General features: G+C 40.2%; 1 protein-coding gene across 3 annotated transcripts in view; it reads right to left on the bottom strand.

Annotated features, from left to right (window-relative positions):
* Positions 1-19639, bottom strand: part of Sh3rf3 (SH3 domain containing ring finger 3) — a 358300-nt gene that overhangs the window by 112245 nt on the left and 226416 nt on the right. For all 3 annotated transcript variants that reach the window (XM_069988660.1, XM_069988662.1, XM_069988661.1), the window contains exon 3: positions 7352-7447. In XM_069988660.1, the coding sequence (XP_069844761.1) occupies positions 7352-7447 (96 nt within the window). The remainder of the gene's footprint in view (positions 1-7351; positions 7448-19639) is intronic.

Raw genomic sequence — 19639 nt, 5'->3', positions numbered from 1 at the left:
ACTTTTGGGCATTTACCCAAATGTTCACAAACAAGACCACACTAAAGCTACCAGCATGACTATGTTTATTGCAGCCTTATTTACCATAACTAAGATATGGAACCAACCCAGATGCCCCTCAGTAGATGAATGGATTGAGAAAATGTGGTATATATACACAATGGAATTCTATGCCTCCATCAGAAAGAATGACATTGCCCCATTTGTTAGGGATTATATTAAGTGAAGTAAGCCAGTGACAAAGAAACATAGGTCCCATGATTTCCCTTACTTGCAATAACTAGTATATGTCTGAGACAAGCAGAAAAGGTCAGATAAGATTATGTTAGGCAAAATGAACCCCAAGATAAGGACACAAGTGGTTTTTTTCTTTCCTGCTATTGTTTCTAATATATTTATTATGTGATTTTTTTTGTTGCTTTGTATGTTCCTCCCCCATGGTATAACCCCTGTTTTCACTGTATTTGATGTTGGTAAAATTTGGGGAGGGGAAGGGAAAAAACAAATTGTTTAAATAGGGATACAGTTGGACCCATTGCAACAATGAGATGTACAAGATGCTATGTCGAAAAATGAACTTTACAACTTTGGTGGAGGAGGGTTGGGGGCAGTGTAGTTGTGGAGATGGGAAGGCAGGGATGGTAGGGAAAAAACAAAGGAGGAGGCAACAATGCTTGATATGAAATGTACTTATTACCTTGCTCATGTAATTGTAACCCCTCTGTACAGTATTTTCACAACAAAAACCTTATTAAATAAATAAATAAATATTAACAGCCCCCCCAAAAGACTAGGGAAAGTGAGGCATGATAAACTGCCATGAATTCAAAATCTCAAGCTTAAAGCAAGTATAGGAGGTATTATCCATCTATTTCCTTTAAGATTAAAGGAACAAAGTCATTTTAAGGGAAAATGAGGTAGGATAGACTAGAGAAAATGAGGCATGGTAAATGGCTGCCAGGAATTCAAAAATTCAAACTTAAAGCTAGTCCATCTACTTTCCTTAAGATTAAGGGAACAAAGTCATTTTAGGGGAAAATTAAGCAGGCTAGACTAGGAAAAAATGAAGTATGGTAAGCTTACAGCAAATACAGGAGATATTCATTCATCTATCTTCCTTAGGATTAAGGGACCAAAGTCATTTAGGGGAAAATGAGGCAGGATAAATTGAGGAAAATGAGGCCTTGTGAAGGCAACTTAGAAACATAACATTTAGAAACACAAAAGCACTACCTGCTTCAGAGAGAGACAACAGGATGCATTTCTTCCTGAGAAATGCATTTCTCACCCCAAGAATTAACATTTGTCTGGCAGGATGTAGGCCTTACTGAGAAATGCTCCCCTCAAATTTAAGCAACCTCCTACCCAAAATGCAGACAAGAGGATGCCTTCCTTAGCTAAAGGATAATCATCTGTTTTGTGGTAGGATGTATTTTTTTTGCCAGACCTGGGGCTTGAACTCGGGGCCTGTGTGCTATTCCTGAGCCTCCTTGTACTTAAGGCTAGCACTCTACCACTTGAGTCACAGCATCACTTCTGGCTTTTTTGAGTAGTTTTTTGGAGATGAGTCTCTTGGGGACTTTTCTACCTGGTCTGGCATTGAACCATGCTCCTCAGATCTTAGTCTCCTGAGTAGCTAAGATTACAGGTGTGAGCCACAGATGCCCAGCTAAAGATGCATTCTTACATGGAAGAAATGTCCAAAACATCCAGAAACTCAGAAAGTATAACACCAAGAGTGATCAGAGCACAGATAAAACACTTATCTTTGCATAACTTAAAAGTAAGATTCTCTTTCCTTTATCATAGAAATGCCCCTAACAGCCAAGGAGCTGTGTCTCTTTGTCTCTTCCAGAGAGCACCCACACTCTGTTAGAGAGTGTCCCTTCCTTTCTGCTTTTGTCAGTCTGCTTGCCTGCTTGCTTACTTACTCAATAAAACTCTGCCAAGTTTTCTTCTTATCAAAACTTGTCCAGAAATTCTTATTCTGTGAACAAGGTCAAGAACCCTAAGTGAAGAGTCCCTACTTTTAGAGGGAAACTTCCCTAACCTTCACCTGCATTCAGTGACAGTACCATCCAATCAGCTGAAGTTGAAGATAACAAAAAAGTAGACAAATAAATTACTCTCTCCTCTCTCTCTCCATTGTCTTTTACCCCTAGTCCACTCTCTTTCTCTTCCTCTCCCTTAGAGCTGAGACTCACCTCCTCTAGTCCTTGAACATAGGAACTCCAGCTTCTCTAGCCTCAGGTCTCCAAGTCTTACAACAGCAACTCTCGCCTTTACTCCTAGTTCTTAGGTGTTTTGTTTCAGATTAAGAGCTATCAGCATCTCTGTTCTGAGGCCTTTGGATTTAGACTGAGCCACACTACCAGCATCTCAGGGGCTCCAGATTGCAGACAGTCTGTTGTGGTACTTCTCCAACTCCATAATTGCACAAGCCAAGTCCTTCAATAAAATCCCTTTCATATGTCTTCCCTTTTCTTGATATATATCCCAGGTAGACTCAAATTTGGAATTCACCTTCAGAGTGAATCTCATAGTCCTATGCCACCACAGCTGGCTCCATTCTATATATCTTATGTATTTTATTTATTCTACAAATCTATTTACCCTATTCTATTTATTTATGTAGCTTATTGATTCTATCTTTCAGGAGAACCTTAACTCATACATTCTCTTTCCTTAACTTCATCCCTGAAAACATCTTCCTGCTTTAGTCAAGGGGCTAGAAATCAGCAAGACGAAGGAGCAAACAGTAGGCTCTGTGTGATAGGGCATCTAGCCACTGGAAGAGCCAGCCACGGATTTGCAACAGCAAGAAACACAAATAACACCCACAGAGTTCTGTTATTCCCAATAGAACTGCTAGTAGCGTCTGTAAGTTAATGCCAAAACTGCCTTTAGAGGCAGAGGTTCAAAATAATATTGCCTCTTTATAGAAAACGAAGTGCCTGCCACGCAGCAGGATGACCTGAGTCTGGCACAGAGCTGACTGAGGTTTAGGCAAGCTGACTAACAGTGCACATTGCCATTCTGGACCTGAGAAATGGTTGTCATTAGCAGCGTCTACTTCACAGGAGGCATCATATTTATTTGGTAGCTCAATGAGATTATAGTTTTGCCACCATTAATTTTCCTGGGATCTATAAATAACACCAACAGTTGCCTGCACATCACACAGGGTTTGCTAGCCACTTACATGAAAGAATATGAAGCATGTAGACACCAAAGGTGTAAAGACACAAGAACTCTCTGCCTGCCTCCACATGAAGCTTAGGATGAAAATACTCTTCTTTCCACTCTCTGGATCAACCCTTCCTTTCCATCTCTCTCATTATTCAGAATACAACCTTCACAACACACCCAAGAACTCTGAGCCTCCACCCTCTGGAGGACATGTCTCTTTGTACTTCATGAAGTACATGAAAAGGCTTAGTCACAGGCTGCACATTTAATGTATAGGTGAGGTAGATAAGCTGGGTCCACCATGACTGCTTCCTGGCTGGCTCTTCTACTGGACCGCCATGTCAGGGAGCCTGGCTGTTATGACTAGCTCAGAGTTGAGCGGACGGGAAGCCTCAAGCATGCTGCTTTGGAGTCCCTAGAGAGAGAGACTGGGCTGGCTGGGATCTCAGGTGGGCACCCATGCTACAAAGTAGAGCCCTTCATAGGCTATCCTCTGGCACATTCACACCACCACTGATGCCCTTCCAGGGGGGAGAGAGGAATTTCTTAGGCTCAATCATTCTCGCCAACATTAGAACAAGGGCTTTCTAAAAGCCAAAATGATGACAAATCATTCTGGCCTCTCAAAGACTGTAGACATAGAAGAAAGACCTGTGGAGTATTTGGGTTCAATTTTGATCCCATTCACTGGCACAGAGTTCCTGTGTGTGAGGCCTAGACTTTTTCTCTCTGCATTCCAATAGTCCCCCAAGCCAGCACATGTGCCCAACTGTCATATGATGGCTAGAGGTGTCCTTGATCTCAGCATAGGGATGGCCACTGGAGGGTGAAAAACAAACAGTTTCAGGAGGACTGAGGCCAGGGCAGCATGCAGAGGATGTGGGCAAGGTGGGTGAGCATGGTGTAGACATAGACAGGCTGGGGTCCAATGGCTCAGACACTGGTGTGTATGTGTTGGAAGCTGGTACCTGGCAGCTGTGGAGAGGGTAGCAAAAAATTATTTCTATAGTGCACTAGGAATTGCAGATATTTCTAGAGAATGGACTTGCCTTCTCAGAGAGCTGCTGCAGTAACACAGGTCAGGCTTCTCCAGTCTGGTTTGCAACCTTCTTTTTTTTTCCGGAGCATGCTCTCTGATGAAGTTTTGCCCTATAGTGCACATTCTTATTCATTTGCGGGCCCACAGTGGGTATAACATCACAGAGTAGAGGAAGGCAAGGGCAGGTTCCCTAGGTGAGCTGGCAGGGTTCCAGTCTGATACGTGTCCACAAACCTGGCACTCATGCACCATGCTTTAGGTTCCAGCTGAAATGTCCTGTATGTCCATGTATGTGCACACTGCATTACAGATATGTCTCTGCTATAAGGCTGGGTCACATTCCTTCCTGAGCACTGGGACACAACTCTCCACACTGTGCCCTCTGCCAGAGTTGTATCCCAGAACAGAGCCCCCAGCCTCATTCCTGACATACCCATCTGACTCATAGACCAAGAGACAGAGACAGGTCTGCTGGGACTTCCAGAGGGAAGACTGTCTGAGTTACAATGGTACTTTCAGATCCACCAAAATTCACATCCTAAAAGGGTGTGTGGGGGTGAGAATCACAGCAGGATTTTGCATCTCTGCATGCCAAGTGGGGATGGATATACAAACAGCAAAGCTCTCAAGAAATATCCACTTGGGGATTCTTGTCTTTAGTATAGCCCATTTCAGAATCAAAACCCTAGAGTGATGGATGACAAGGCAAGTTTAGTGCAGCCTTTCCCAGGGAGGAGCAGGGGGAGCCACAGGGGCCCTGCTCAGGATACTTCAGGCAAAGAGCTGGCTATGTTCTTTGGAGGAAGGTTAGTCACTGAGTCTCAGAGTCATCATGGCCTTGTAGGCAAGTGGAAAGAGGCAGTGTTCATGTGCAGAGGTAAGGGTGGTAAGGTAAGGTAAGGTAAAGGGTGGGCACAAATGGCAAGGGTGGTAAGGGTCCTAGTGAACGAGTTTCAGGCCTGAGTCCCAGCCCTGACCATCCTTGACATGTCTGTGAATCCTTTCCAGAGAAAGGAGAGCTGATGGGGTCCAACACAGAGGAAGTGCTACACTTACCATAAGAATTCCTGAAAGATTATATCTTAGCTTAAAAGAAAAGCACACAGGGGCTGGGAAGGTGGCTCAGTGGTAGAGTGCTTGCCTTGCATGCATGAGACCCTGGGTTCGATTTCTCAGCACCACATAAGAAAAAAGCTGGAAGTGGTGCTGTGGCTCAAGTGGTAGAGTGCTAGCCTTGAGCTGAAGAGCTGAGGGACAGCGTCCAGGCCCAGAGTTCAGGCCCCACGACTTGACCCCCCCCCAAAAGGAAAAGCACACAAACCTTTGGTATATACCTTTTTATAATTGTAACATCTGTATAACACAGCTGAGTCCAAGATGTGGGGGCTTTTTGCACCCTAGAACCTCTCTAGCACTGTGAGAATCCCTGAAGTGACTACTGTGGCTTCTACCACCACTGATGAGTTTTTCCTGCTTTCAACTTCCTGAAAATATTCATTCGGTAGGCTTAATATTCATCTTTGCTTCTCGGTATAGGAGATTTTTGTTCATTTTTCCATTGATGATGTCCTACTGTGTGAATATATCATGCTGTACCAAACTGTTCTACCGCTGATAAACATTTAGGCTGTTTCTGACTTGGGACCATTGTAATAAAGTCTCTACAAATACTTTCTTATATATCTTTGGAACGCTCTGTCTACTTGGGGGAAAAAATCCACTGGGTAAAATAATCTGGGGGTTTGGATTTTTTTTACTTCTATACAACCTTGTACATGCATTATCTCCTCTGATTTTAAACAGCAAGATAGAGAATCCTCACCCTATCCCCAAGCTGCAATCAATGTACAAATCTAAGGAAACTTATTGAGATGTTTAGGAACATTATGAATCTTAGACTGTGCGTGTGTGTGTGTGTGTGTGTGTGTGTGTGTGTGTGTGTGTGTGCATGCCTGCACGTATGTGTGTGTGTGTGTGCTTGTGTGCACACGTACACGTACACATTTACTGTCATTAGCTTGGGAGGGTATCATGATTCCACTGGCAGTTTGTCCAAAGTAAATGTGGTCCAGAATATTTTTGAAAGGGAAAGAAGTTGGTGAGATCAGAGGTTAGAAAAATAGATTAGGGCCATACTTCAGGGTGCCTTAAATAACATGCCAAAGCAGAAGTTTACTCAGTAGTCATTTTTTAAATCAAAGTTCTACTAGCGTCTATATTCCATTAACAATATTCCCTGTACCAGCCTCAAGCCCTTGTTTGCTCGGGGAGGATGAACACTCAGGTAAGGTGATCCATACCACATTAATTTGGGCAGAGTCCAGTTCACTGGTGGGAGACCACATGAGACATGGGAATGAAGGGTTAAGTCTAAAGCTCTAAGTTTATGTTCTAACTCACCTCTGTCACAAATAGCTGTGGGGCCTGGCAACCTTCTAGAACCCATTGTGTCTTTGAGATGTAGGGACAGTCATTGTCTGAGCTGTTGGGAACATTAGTGCAAGAAGTACTGGGAAGTGTTTGGCACTCATGATCAGTTGAAATGACTCTTCTGTGATGAGTTCTGTGGTTATAGGATGAAAGAAGGTGCTCAGCTCACAGACCATACATAGCCTTGTACTGACCAATGATGGGTATACACAACTGGAAAAAAACACTCTTCACATGAACAACTTATGGTGAAAAGGCCTTTCCAGTGTAGCTTAGCAATTCTTATAAAGGTACACCAGAAACTGTGCTTCCCATTGCAGCAAAGAGATAGGATCTAAAACCAGTCACCTTTGCTGAGTGACTCATGGTTAGTGCCTCCATTGTGGACTCTTCTCTGGGTTGGGAGACAAAAAGAGTAGCAGGAATTGGGAGAGTCTCAGAGAAATGAGTGCTGGGCTTGGTGTCTGTGTAGGGAAGGGGGCAAGGACCCTGCCCCTGGTGCCCAGGGTGAAAAGACTGTATTCAAGCCTGGAAGATACCACTCAAAACTGTTCAAGGGAATCTTTTGCTCCTTGCATCAGCAGGGCAATTTGAAGGAAGCCCCAGCAAGCAGCTATGTGAGCCGAGGCTCTCTCACATTCTGCCTTAGAGCCTCAATGGCAACACAGAAGGCAGGTGCATACGTGAGCTCACCTCCACATACAGCAGGGGGAAGATCCCAATCTTGTCTCCGAGCATGCCTTCAGCCCAGTTGTCATCCACTCTCCGGATCACTGTCAAAACTTCATCCTAGGGTTTCCAGAGTCCACCACGTGTGCACACCAAAAGAGAAACAGGAGACTGATGAATATCAAGGCAAAGCAAAGATTTTGAGAAAGGAATATTGTTCATTCATATACTGTCGTGAAAAAAATCAACCTTCCCTGTCTTTCTCTCTCTCACTCTCTCTCTCGCTCTCTCTATCACTCTCTCCCTCTCGCTCTCTTGTGCGCTCACTCTCCCCTTTGTCTCTATCTTTATATCTGTGTATGTGTCTCTAATCCTCTCTACCTCCTGCCTCAGTCTCTTTCTCTTTCCTCTTCTCCATGCTATTGGTCATAGCTGCAAAGATTCCACAAATGGAATTTACAATATAGTTAGTTGAAAAATGCACTCCTCTATTATTTACCTAATGAAATAAAAATATTTTGAATTAGAATAAATTCAGTTATGTATAAAATGTTTTAAGTTTCTTGCTCCATCAAAGAACAAAAAGAACCCAATCCAACTATATTTATTTAGCATAGTATGCACATAAAGCTTTGAATAACCCTCTTAAATTCTTTGGCATATCAGACAATACCAAGAAGAAATGCATAAAATGGAACCAGATGGAAGGAGAAAGGAAGAAGAAGGAGGAGGAGGGAAGAAGAGCTTTCAGGGGAGCTGCAACTTGGAAACAGGCTGTTAGTGATGAAGAACAGACTCAGTGCACTCTCACAGAAGCCCTAGAGACAAAGGACAGTGTGGCGTGAGAGATTGAGAAGAGATGGAGACTAACATGGGGGGAGGGACCACATAGCCATGAGAGCAAGAGATGATGCAGCTGCAGCAAGTGTCAGTGGATGGAGACCACCCAGAAATCCCCTGGGAGGACTAGTGTCTACACACTGGCCTGTGGCTATGCCCTATCCCCCTCCTAGAACCACTTTACCTTCATCAACAAGCACAGATCACAGAACCCTCCACCTCAGGCATGACTGCTCAGCTTTACTCGACCTAAACTGCTCTGTCCCCTGTTTTCAGGCATTTTCTAGGAGACGAGCTGGTCCATATGGGGATTCTAATGTGCCAGAAAGCTGATAGCAAAGGGAAGCCTGGTGAAGTGACCTCTCCCCCTCATTGATGTCAAGGTGCCATTTGCCTTTCCAAGGAAACGCTGACATTTAGAGAAGTTTTTTTTATCCCCCCTCAAGTTCAGTGATTGCAATGTTTCAGGCTTATCAACAGATATCATAAAATTATCTTAGATACAGATGCACTGGAACAGCTGCAGTCTGGGATGCCTGAAAGGTAAGAGAACAATGTAAGCAGAGCAGGGTACCCTGCAGAGCACTCAGAGAGACAAGTCAGGACGGGGCGTCTTTGCTGAGAATGTCCTCCTAGGGTCTCTTCTGAACCTCCCTCTGGTGTGAGGGAAGGATAGAGAGTGGGCGCCAACACGGTCACCTCTTGTCCATGTCCCCACTCACAGTTTCCCAGCTTTCAGAAATGCCAAATAAAAACTAAGTACTGGTAGCTCATACCTATAATCTTAGCTACTCAGGAGAATGAGATCTGATGACTGCAATTCAGAACCAGCCTGGGTAGACAAAATCCAAGAACCTTTTTTTAAAATTCATTGAGAGATTTAATTTTTTTATTATAAAAATACCGTACCGAGGGGTTACAATTACATGAGCAAGGTAATGAATGCATTTCTTATCAAGCATTGTTGCCTCCTCCTTTGTTGCCCCTTCCCATCCCTTCCCATCCTCTCCCCACCCCCAGCCAAAGTTGTAAAGTTTGTTTCTCGACATAACGTCTTGTACATCTCATTGTTGCAATGGGTCCACCTGTATCCCTATTTAAACAATTTGTTTTTTCCCTTCCCCTCCCCAAATTATACCAACACCTTTTATCTCCAGCTAACCAGCAAACATCCAGAACTAGAAACATGGCTCAAGGGTAAAGCACAAGATTGAAAAAAGAAAAAGGTGAGCAAGACCATGAATGTCCTGAGTTCAATCCTAATATTGGCACTGAATGCATGAGTAAATAAATAAGTGCCAAACAATAAGAAAATCTGAGCCTCCTTAAGAACGATGCCGAACAATAAGATGATCTAATGCCCTGCTCAAGAACTTATCAGCTAAGGACAGCCCAAATGCACTATGGTAGTCCCAGAAGATTTCAACAGAGCCAAAAATATCCTCTCTCCTGGTGACTCTGTAGCATTGCATAACACGCACAATGCATTCCTCACCTTGGTGGTGAAGCTTGATGGTGAAGCAAGTGACAAACACTTGTCACTAACACCACAGCACAGCACAATCAGGTGCAATATGTTAGTCATACTTGATAATATGGGCTATGTGACTGCTTGCTGTATTGACTCTATTATGCTTTAATCATTATTATATAGTGTTAGTTTCTACTTTTTAGAGAAGAGTTTACTGTAAGCAGTTTGCTAAGTACATAGGCAGCAGCCTCAAACATCTAGACACTGCACATCTTGTGTTTACCTCACATCTTAACTGCATCATTTGCTCTTGTTTAATCTTGTGTCACCAGTTCTAGGAGCAGTAGACGATGACAATCCCATGTGCTTTCAATGCTAGGTGGATAGAAGGGTGATTTTTTACACAAGGATGAAATCACCCAATGACACATTTACATATTCTCTGCAGTTTCTCTGTTGTTAAGTGATTCATGGCTGTGCATCTTGTTCAAAATAATATTACTGGTCTAAGAATAGAACAGGCAACCGAGGCACTTCATATGGGGCAGACACTCAGTTCTCAGGATGACATTTTATAACACTTTATTCCACCAAATGCTTAACTGTGAGGGACTGCAGCCACTTCTGCCAACCCTCAGAAAGGCCTGCTATCAGAGGAGAGGCACGCAAATATCCCTGAGCCTCACTTACCCGCAAGTAGCCCCAGCCCAGGGAGAAGCCAGAGTCTCTCAGAGCCACCAAAAACAGTGTCTAAGACTTCTCTGACCACACAGAAGTAAGGGTCATCTAAGGCTTTCCTCAAACCAGAGATGTTGCAAGGAGATACCACAAAAAAAGAAATTAGATTCTGTGAAATTGAAAAGCAAGATGGTTGTGGTGGTAATCTCATCCTGTAATCGCAACACTAAGAAGGTAGAGGTAGGAGGACCACAAATTGGAGGTCAGCTACACAAGCCGAGATACTCTTTTTAAAAAATTAACTTAGGAGAGGAATATAAAGGCAAAATGCCTGTGTGCATCTGATCCTATAAAATAATTTTTATGGAAATCAACTCCAGGAAATGGAAACATGTTTTTTTTTCTCTGTTGCTGTTTTCCTTTTCTTTTCTTTTTGTCTTGTTTGTTCATTTTTCTGTCTTTGTGAGGGTAAGAGGAGGGTATAGAAACGGAAGGACTAAAGGTAAACAAATACAGCAGTGGTCATCACTAGACACTATGTTGAATATGAACTATAAAATTTGTGCGTGTGGAAAACTGGATAAAAACGAGGGAAGCTGTGACACTGTCCGAAAAGAAATGTACTCATCTGATTTAGGTAACTTTAATCCCTCTTTATATCACCATTATAATAGCAATAAAAAAATTAAAAAGAACATAACACCAGGTTAATTTTGTTTTTTAAAAAGCCAAGATATCCATACTGTTCCTTATTGTGGTTCTTAAATTTAGAGCCAAATAAATAGAAGAAAATAACTGTAAATATTAGAAAGATGAATTTATAATTTTTTACCTAAAAAGAATAGCATCTAAAAATTAGAATAAGAATTTGGATAAGCTACCAATTTTTAAGTAAATTCATTAAATCCATTGACTTTCCAGTGTACCAGCAATAATCTGTTAGAAAATATGATTAAAATTGGCAGGCCATTAAAAAAAGTTCCATTTACCAAATAGTTCCATATACTAAAATAAGCTCTAAGAATTAAAGATATGCTATTTTAAAAATTGACTGTTCAAGATAGAAATATGAATAGACATTTAACTTTGAGCTGAGAAAGGTATCTTAAATTATGATAATAAAGATTTAGATGAAGAAAACCTAAATCCTCTATGTGAAAGGCAGCAGATAAAAGCAAGATGTAAAGTAAACTACACAAATACTTACAGAATAAGAGAGATTAAAGGTTGCATATCCTTACTGTATAAAGACTTAAAAAATAACAGTGGTAATAAAATTTATTTTAAGCATTTAAAAGACAAATAGGTTAAAGGCAAAAATCAGAGAACTTGCAAAAGTAGAAAAGGAAATTGCCATTAAATATGTTTATAAATATTATACCTGACTAAAATTAAAATAATTTGCCTCTCCCACCCTAGTATTGGGGCTCAAACTCAGATTCTATAGTACTCACTTGGCTTTCCCATTCAAGGCTGGCACTCTTACACTTAAGCCACAGCTTCACTTTTGGATTTGTGTTGGTTAGAAGAGAGTTTCATGGTCTTTCGTGCCTTGAACTACTATGCTCAGATCTTAGTCTCCTGAGTAGGTAGGATTACAGCCCTGAGTAACCAGTGCCCAGCTTCTTCTTTGTTGGTTTTTTGTTTTGTTTTTTGTTTTTGCAAAGCTACTGGAGTGGCCAGTGGGGAGAAAATAGGCACTTTCCCATTTTGCGTGGGGGTAAATATATGTCAGGCAGTTTGGTAATTTCTATCACATAACAAATTCCTGGAACCCATAATACTCTCTGCCTAGGGATGCAAGCCTAATAAAATCCAGTGTATAGCAAGATTTAGCTGTGAAGATATCCATTTTAATGTGTGCTAAACTAGAGTCCAACACACAGCCAATGAGGATTGCTTAAGTTATGACATTCTCCACTGAATAAAATAAACGAACCACTCAAAACAATGCAAGAAAACAAATAATGAAATTAAAAGGATAATGTCCACATTAAATGTAGAACACCAATCCTAGCACAACTTTCTAGTTTTTAACTTACCATTCACATTATGTGACTTGAGACTGTTTTAACTATGCTGACTTTTCTTATCCCTTGTCCTAATTCCCCCTATTTAACCTAAAGCTAATGTCTGTATCTCTGAAGATGTACTGAAATGTTGTCTTCCCATGGCTGTCATGCAATAAATCTTTTTTCTTTGCTCTTCACCATTTCTCTTTGTTTGTCATATGGGGGCAAGTGTCCAGATAAAACTTGAGACTCCTGCACTTTGGGCCTCAAGTCTAAAATCCTGGTTTCAACAGTTCCTCAGTTTTATGAAAAGGAAAGGTGGACACAAGTAAAAACATTTCATTTAACAGGCAAATGTAAGTTCATGCAGTATGTTAAAAATCAAATAGTATAAGTGATGAAATAGATGAAACTAAATAGCTCCTGGGGTTTGTTGGGGATTTTAGTTTAACACAAGTTCCACACTAATTAACATTATGATGATCTATTTGTAAAGGAAGTCTTAACACATAGCATTCAACATTCAAAGAGAGATAAAAGTTAATTGGCTACTTCAGATTTCCAATCTGGCACTTAAAAAAGCTAAAAGTCACTACATCATAACAACATGTAGAAAAGCTAAGCAAAGTTGAGGAAGGAACAACTATGCTTCTTAAATCTGTTGAGGTCACAGGCAAACTCGGTTAGATCCAACATAGCCCGGATCTCCAAGTTCCCAGAGAATTACAGCTTCCAGAGAGCCCTGTGGAAATCCCAAGGGAGTGAGGAGCACTGGAGCCTCAAGAGGGATGCATCTGGAGGGACTACTCTGGGGATAAGTCTGAGGCCACACCTTTGAGCACTACCTCAGAGAGGTCTGCCAGATCCTCACAGCAAACACCAGAGAAAAATCTCCTGCTTCCCACAGAAGGAATCAGCAGATAGGCTATTTCTTAAAATCCTAGAGTACATTGCTCTTAAGAGTATGCCTTGGGGTTGGGAAGGTGGCTCAGTGGTAGTGTTTGCCTTGCATGCATAAGGCCCTGGGTTCAATTCCTCAGCACCACATAAGCAGAAAAAGCCGGAAGTGACGTTGTGGCTCAAGTGGTAGAGCGCTAGCCTTGAGCCGAAGAGCAGCGGGACGGTGCCCAGGCCCAGAATTCAGGCCCCACGACTGAGGGGGGTAAAGAAAAAAAGAGTATGCCTTGAAGGAAGTAGTTAACAGAGCCTAAGCGCTGAGTGTTTATCAGGACCTGACCCACATGTAGGAAGAGAAACACTCTTTTCCTCTTGGCCATCCTGGCTCACCTAAGGGGAAAGACAGGGTTTTGAGAAGCTCACACCAAGGCACAGGTTCACTAAGACAGAGCCATAGTTACAATACACACACAACTGACCACCATACCCTAAGGCTATTACAGTTGTTCCTTCCATGCTGTGCTATATAAATGAGAAAATGACAAGATATACTAAAGGGCAAAAACATGGCTTGATAAAGTAACCAGCAGACCCAGATTCAGATATGGCAACTAATGTTGAAATCAACAGACTGTGAATTCAGAACAATTGTGATTAAGATGCTATGGCTTTCATGGATAAAGCAGACAGCATGTGAGAACAGATGGGCAATGTAAGCAGAGAAATGGATATTCTAAGGAAGAACCATAAAAGAAGTGCTAACAATCAAAAACACTATAACAGAAATGAAATCTGCTTCTGATGAGCTCATGAGGAGACAAGGAAGAATCTCTGAATTTGGAGATAGCTCAGTAGAAAACTCCTATGAAGAAAAACAAAGGGAAGTGGTGCTGTGGCCCAAGTGGTAGAGTGCTAGCCTTGAGCAAAAGAGCTCAGGGACAATGCCCAGGCAATGAGTTCAAGCCCCAGCCCTGGCACAAAAACAGAAAAAAAGAAACAAAGAGAGGAAGGGAGAGACAAAGAGAGAAACAAAGAGGGAAAGAAAGAGTGAAGGGGGAAGGAGGGAGAAAGGGAGGGAGGGAGGGGAAGGAAGGAAGGAAGGAAGGAAAAAAGAGAGAAAGAGAAAAATCAAAAGGGAAAAAGTAAAAGAGTATATCCATAAACTATGTAATGAGAATACCAGAGAAAGAAAGAAAAGAAACAAAAAAAAATTAAAAGCACCTGAGAAATTCTTCAATTAATATCAGATACTAAATGACAGATTTACGAAACTCAAAGAATACCAAGTAGGATAAACGCTCAAAAACTACATTTAGATATATCATTTTCAAACTATAAAAAAGAAAGATAAAGAAAAAATCCAGAGAAAAGGGGAAAATGACTTCCCAAAATTGTGCAAGTGAGAATTATTTCATTATAGCAAAATAACTTTGTGGGGCTGGGAAGGTGGCTCATTGGTAGAGTGCTTGCATGCATAAGGCCCTGGATTCAATTCCTCAGTACCACATAAACAGAAAAAGCCAGAAGTGGCACTGTGGCTCAAGAGGTAGAGCGCTAGCCTTGAGCTGAAGAGCTGAGGGATAGCACCCAGGCCCAGAGTTCAGGTCCAAGACCTACCAAAAACAACAACAACAACAAAACAAACAAACAAAAAAACTTTGTGAGAGAAAAGTAATCTATCTACATCCTCCAAAATTATCCTTCAAAAATGAAAGAGAAACAAAGACTTTCAGGCAAACAAAATCTGAGGAAATTTGTTGCCAGTAGACATTCCTTAAAAACATTTCAAAAGACATTCTGTAGAAAGAAGGAAAATAATATAGGTCAGAAATTCAGATGTACATCAGCAAAGGAAGTACATCAGAGAAGGAATAAATGGGAGAGAAATAAGAAGCTATTTATTTATTTATTACCAGTTCTGGGTTTGAACTCAGGGTCTGGGCACTGTTCCTGAGCTTCTTTTGCTCAAGGCTAGCACTTTATGACTTGAGCCACAGTGTACTTCGGGCGTTTTCTGTGTATGCAGTACTGAGGAATTGAACCCAGGGCTTCACACATGCTAGGCAAGCACTCTACCACTAAGCCACATTTTTATATCACTTAACTGAGCTAATAAGAGTGTATCTAAAAGAACAGAGGCAATGTATTTGATTACACATACCTATATTTGTGTGTATGCCTATGTGGATGGAAATAAGCATCAACAATGATACAGGGGACAAGAAGGAGAAATAGGATTGTTTTTTAATTATAAGGGATCATATTGCCCACATTTTATGTATAAGCAAAGGATTAATTGAAAGTGGACTTAATTACCTGCAACATCAGAGCAATCCCAGAGCAACTACTGAAAAGAGAAGCAAAGTAAAACTGAAATAACCAGAAGACTGAGAGTACTAAGTAGTAGAATGAGATACTAAAGAGTAGAACTGAGATAATTAGGAATAGAACTGAGGTACCTATGCATACACTCCCCAACAGTCACTGGTTCAAGGCTGCTCCCTGAGAGCACTAATTCTCTAGCACTGGCTGTGGTAGAGTAAATCCAGTCACTAGAGAAAGAATACAGGCAATGAGATACAGATGTTAGAAGCTGGAAATTAGTCATTGTGCTCTCCAATGAAAATTCTCAAGGTATATGGTCAGGACACTGTCAGAGTTTAGAATATCATTCTGCCATTAAGAAACATCTGAGTAGTTTCTAAGTATAAACTTTTATGATTAGTTCTGCCAGAAATGTCCTTGCAGTGTCTTTTTGGAAACATGAATGTGTTTTTAGTAATAATAATCCTAGAACAAGTATTGTTACACCATGGAATACTCATACATCCTGCTTATTAAATATTGCTGAGCATATCTCTGAAGTTACTAAGATATTTCACATTCGAGGAACAGTTTAAGAGAACAGTGGCTGTTCTGCCTTTGGTATTAATCTATTGTTCTATCTTCCTGTTTTATCCATACTGTTGAAGATATTATTATTTATCTATAATATTACTCTTCTTACTTATTATTAATAATTATGAATCATTTTCACTTGAAAAAGATAAATAGAATTGAGAGGGAAGAAAAAATATAAAAATTTCATTCATAACTCTCAAGATAAAAATGTATGAGAAGCAAATAGAAAAGTATAAAAACTATGCAGAATCTAACCCACCTTTATTACTAATTACTTCAAACATCAATGGTGTTCAAAATGAAAAGATACAAATTAAATGATCAATTGCCAGAGTGAATAAAAGAATGATCTGACTGTATGCTAGCCACAAGAAGCACAGTTCAAATATAAACACACAACAGATTTAAAGTAAATGTATGGAGAATAATAAAAACATGCTAACACCAGTCAGGAGAGAGCTGTATTAATTTTAAACAGAGCTGACTTCAAAGAAAATACAGTCATCAGGCATAAAGCTAGGTATTATCTAACAGCAAAGGGACCAATTCTCCAAAATAAAATTCTTAGTGTACCCATGCCTAACAATAGTTTCAATACAAAAGGCAAAAAAACTGATTGAACAGCAAGGAGAAATAGATTAATCTACTGTTATATGTAATTGGAGATTTCTACATCAGAGAGGAACATATCTAGTAGGCAGAAAATTCCCAAGGACATAGTTAAAAACAAGATCACCATCAACCATCTGTTTGACATCTATAAAATATGTCATACAATAACAGCTGAATACATTCTTCTCAAGCTCCCAGAGAGCATTTACCAAGACAGTGACATTCAGGATTATAAAATCTATATTGAAAAATTTTAAGGAAGAGAAATCATACAATGTCTTCGACTATCAGACCACACTCAATTAAAATAAAAATCAGCAACAGAAAGATAGTTGGAAAAATCCCAAAATACTTGGAGATTTAATATCATTCTTCTAAATAAAACTTTGACTGAGAAAAGTCTCTGGAGATACATTAAAATGTTTTGAACCAAATAAAAGTGAAAACACAAGACATCGGATTTGTAGGATATGGTGAAATCAATGCTCATAGGAAAATTTAAAGCATTGAATGCATGTCTGAGAAAAGAAGAACATTCTCGAATCAATAAGCTCAGATTCCATTTTAGAATCTTATAGAAAAAAAAGAACAAATTCAATCCAAAGTAATGGAAGAAATGAAATGCTAAAAATTAGGGCGGTAATCAATAGAGAAAAATCAATAAACCCAAAGTGGGCTATTTGAAAAAGATCAATAAAATCCATAAGTTTTAGTCAGGAAAAACAAGGAATAATAAGACAAGACACGAATTATAAATGTCAGAAACAGCTTGTTACTGGTGGCTCTTGCCTGTAATGCAACAAGAGGCTGACATAAGAATATGGATCATAGTTTAAAGCCAGTCTAGGCAGACAAATTCATGAGAATCTTATCTCCAATTAAACAGCAAAAAGCCAGAAGTGGAAGTGCAGCTCAAGTGGCAGAGAACCAGCCTTGGACTTAAAAGCTAAGCAAGAAAGTGAGGCCCTTCCTTGGCCCAGGCCGGAATTTTCTTAATAAAGATCCAGAAACACAACAAATCAAAGAAAGTTTGGACAAATGGTATTGCATGAAACTGCAGAGCTTCTGCATGGCAAAGGACATAGCTAGCAAGATCAATAGAAAGCCCACTAATTGAGAGACAATCTTCACTAGCCATACAATGGACAAGGGCCTCATATCTAAAGTATACTTAGAACTCAAAAACCAAATCCCCCCCCCAAAAAAATCCTCAAAGAAATAACTACCGATTAATAAGTGGGTGAAAGACTTAGAGAGCTTGGAAGGTGGCTCAGTGGTGAGTGTTTGCCTTGCATGAATGAGGCCCTGGGTTCAATTCCTCAGCACCACATAAGCAGAAAAAGCCCAAGTGGCGCTGATCAAAACAACATTGAGAATCCACCTCACCCCAGTTAGAATGGCTATAATCAAAAATCTAATAACAACAGATGCTGGAGGGGATGTGAACAAAAGGGAACCCTACTGCACTGTTGGTGGGAGTGTAAACTTGTTCAACCACTCTGGGAAGCAGTATGGGAGGTTCCTCAAAACATAAAGCTCTCCTATAACCCAGCAATCCCACTTTTGGGCATTTACCCAAACGATCACAAACAAGGCCATACTAAAGCTACCAGCACAACTATATTGATTGCAGCATTATTTACCATAGCTAAGATATGGAAACAACCCAGATGCCCCTCAGTAGATGAATGGATCAAGAAAATGTGGTATATATACACAATGGATTTCTATGCCTCCATCAGAAAGAATGACATTTCCCCATTTGTTAGGAAATGGAAAGGTTTGGAAAAAATTATATTAAGTGAAGTAAGCCAGGCCCAAAGAAGCATAGGTCCCATGGTTTTCCTTATTTGCAATATCTAGTATAGGTATGAGTCAAGCGGAAAAGGTCAGATAATGTGATGTTAGGAAAATGAACCCTTAAATATGTATTTTAATGTTTTCGTTTCTTTCATGCATGTGTTTCTAACGCATTTATAAGATTATTTCTTTGTTGCTTTGTATATCCCTCCCCCACAGTGTAACCCCCGCTTTCACTATATTTGATGTCAGTATAACATGTGGAGGAGATGGGGACAAACAAGTCGTTTAAGGATTCAGGTGGACCTGTTGCAACAATGAGAAGTACAAAATGTCATGTCAAAACCAGCTTTACAATGTCGGTGTGGGGGGGGAGGGGGGTATGATTGGGTCGGGGGGAGAGGGGAGGCTGGGAAGGGAGGTGAAGGGTAAACAAAGGAGGAGGCTGCAATGCTTGGTAAAAAATGTATGCATTATCCTGCCCATGTAATTGTAACCCTCTGTACAGTATGTTCTCAAATAAAATAAAATAAAAAAAAGAAAATGTGATATATATATATATATATATATATATATATATATAGGATATATATATATATATATATATATATGAATTCTATGCTTCCATCAGAAAGAATGACATTGCCCCATTTGTTAGTAAATGAAAAGACTTGGAAAATATTACATTAAATGAAGTAAGCCAGGCCCAAAGAAATATAGGTCCCATGGTTTCCCTTATTTGTAATAATTAGTATATGTTTTACCAGATGAGCAGAAAAGGTCAAAAACTATGTTCATATGACCATACGTGATGATGCTAATTAAAATGAACCCCAAGATATGGACACAGAGATTTTTCTTTGTTGTTGTTTTTAATGTGCTATATGACTTTTTTGTTTCTTTTATATGTTTTTCCTCCTATGTCACTGTATTTTATTTGGGTACATTGCATCTTTTATATACATTTATCTAATTTTGGGAGGGGAAGGGGAATAACAAAATGCTGGAACAAGGGCACAGGATGACCCATTGCAACAATGATACAAGACACTATGTTGGAAATGAACTTTACAACTTTTGTGGGGAAGGAGGAGCAGAGAA

This window comes from Dipodomys merriami, unplaced genomic scaffold (assembly GCF_024711535.1).
Source record: "Dipodomys merriami isolate MVZ:Mamm:240054 unplaced genomic scaffold, mDipMer1.0.p SCAF_36, whole genome shotgun sequence".
NCBI classification, from domain to species: domain Eukaryota; kingdom Metazoa; phylum Chordata; class Mammalia; order Rodentia; family Heteromyidae; genus Dipodomys; species Dipodomys merriami.
Note: the sequence above shows the minus strand (reverse complement) of the source record. Positions and strands in the feature narration are given on the sequence as shown.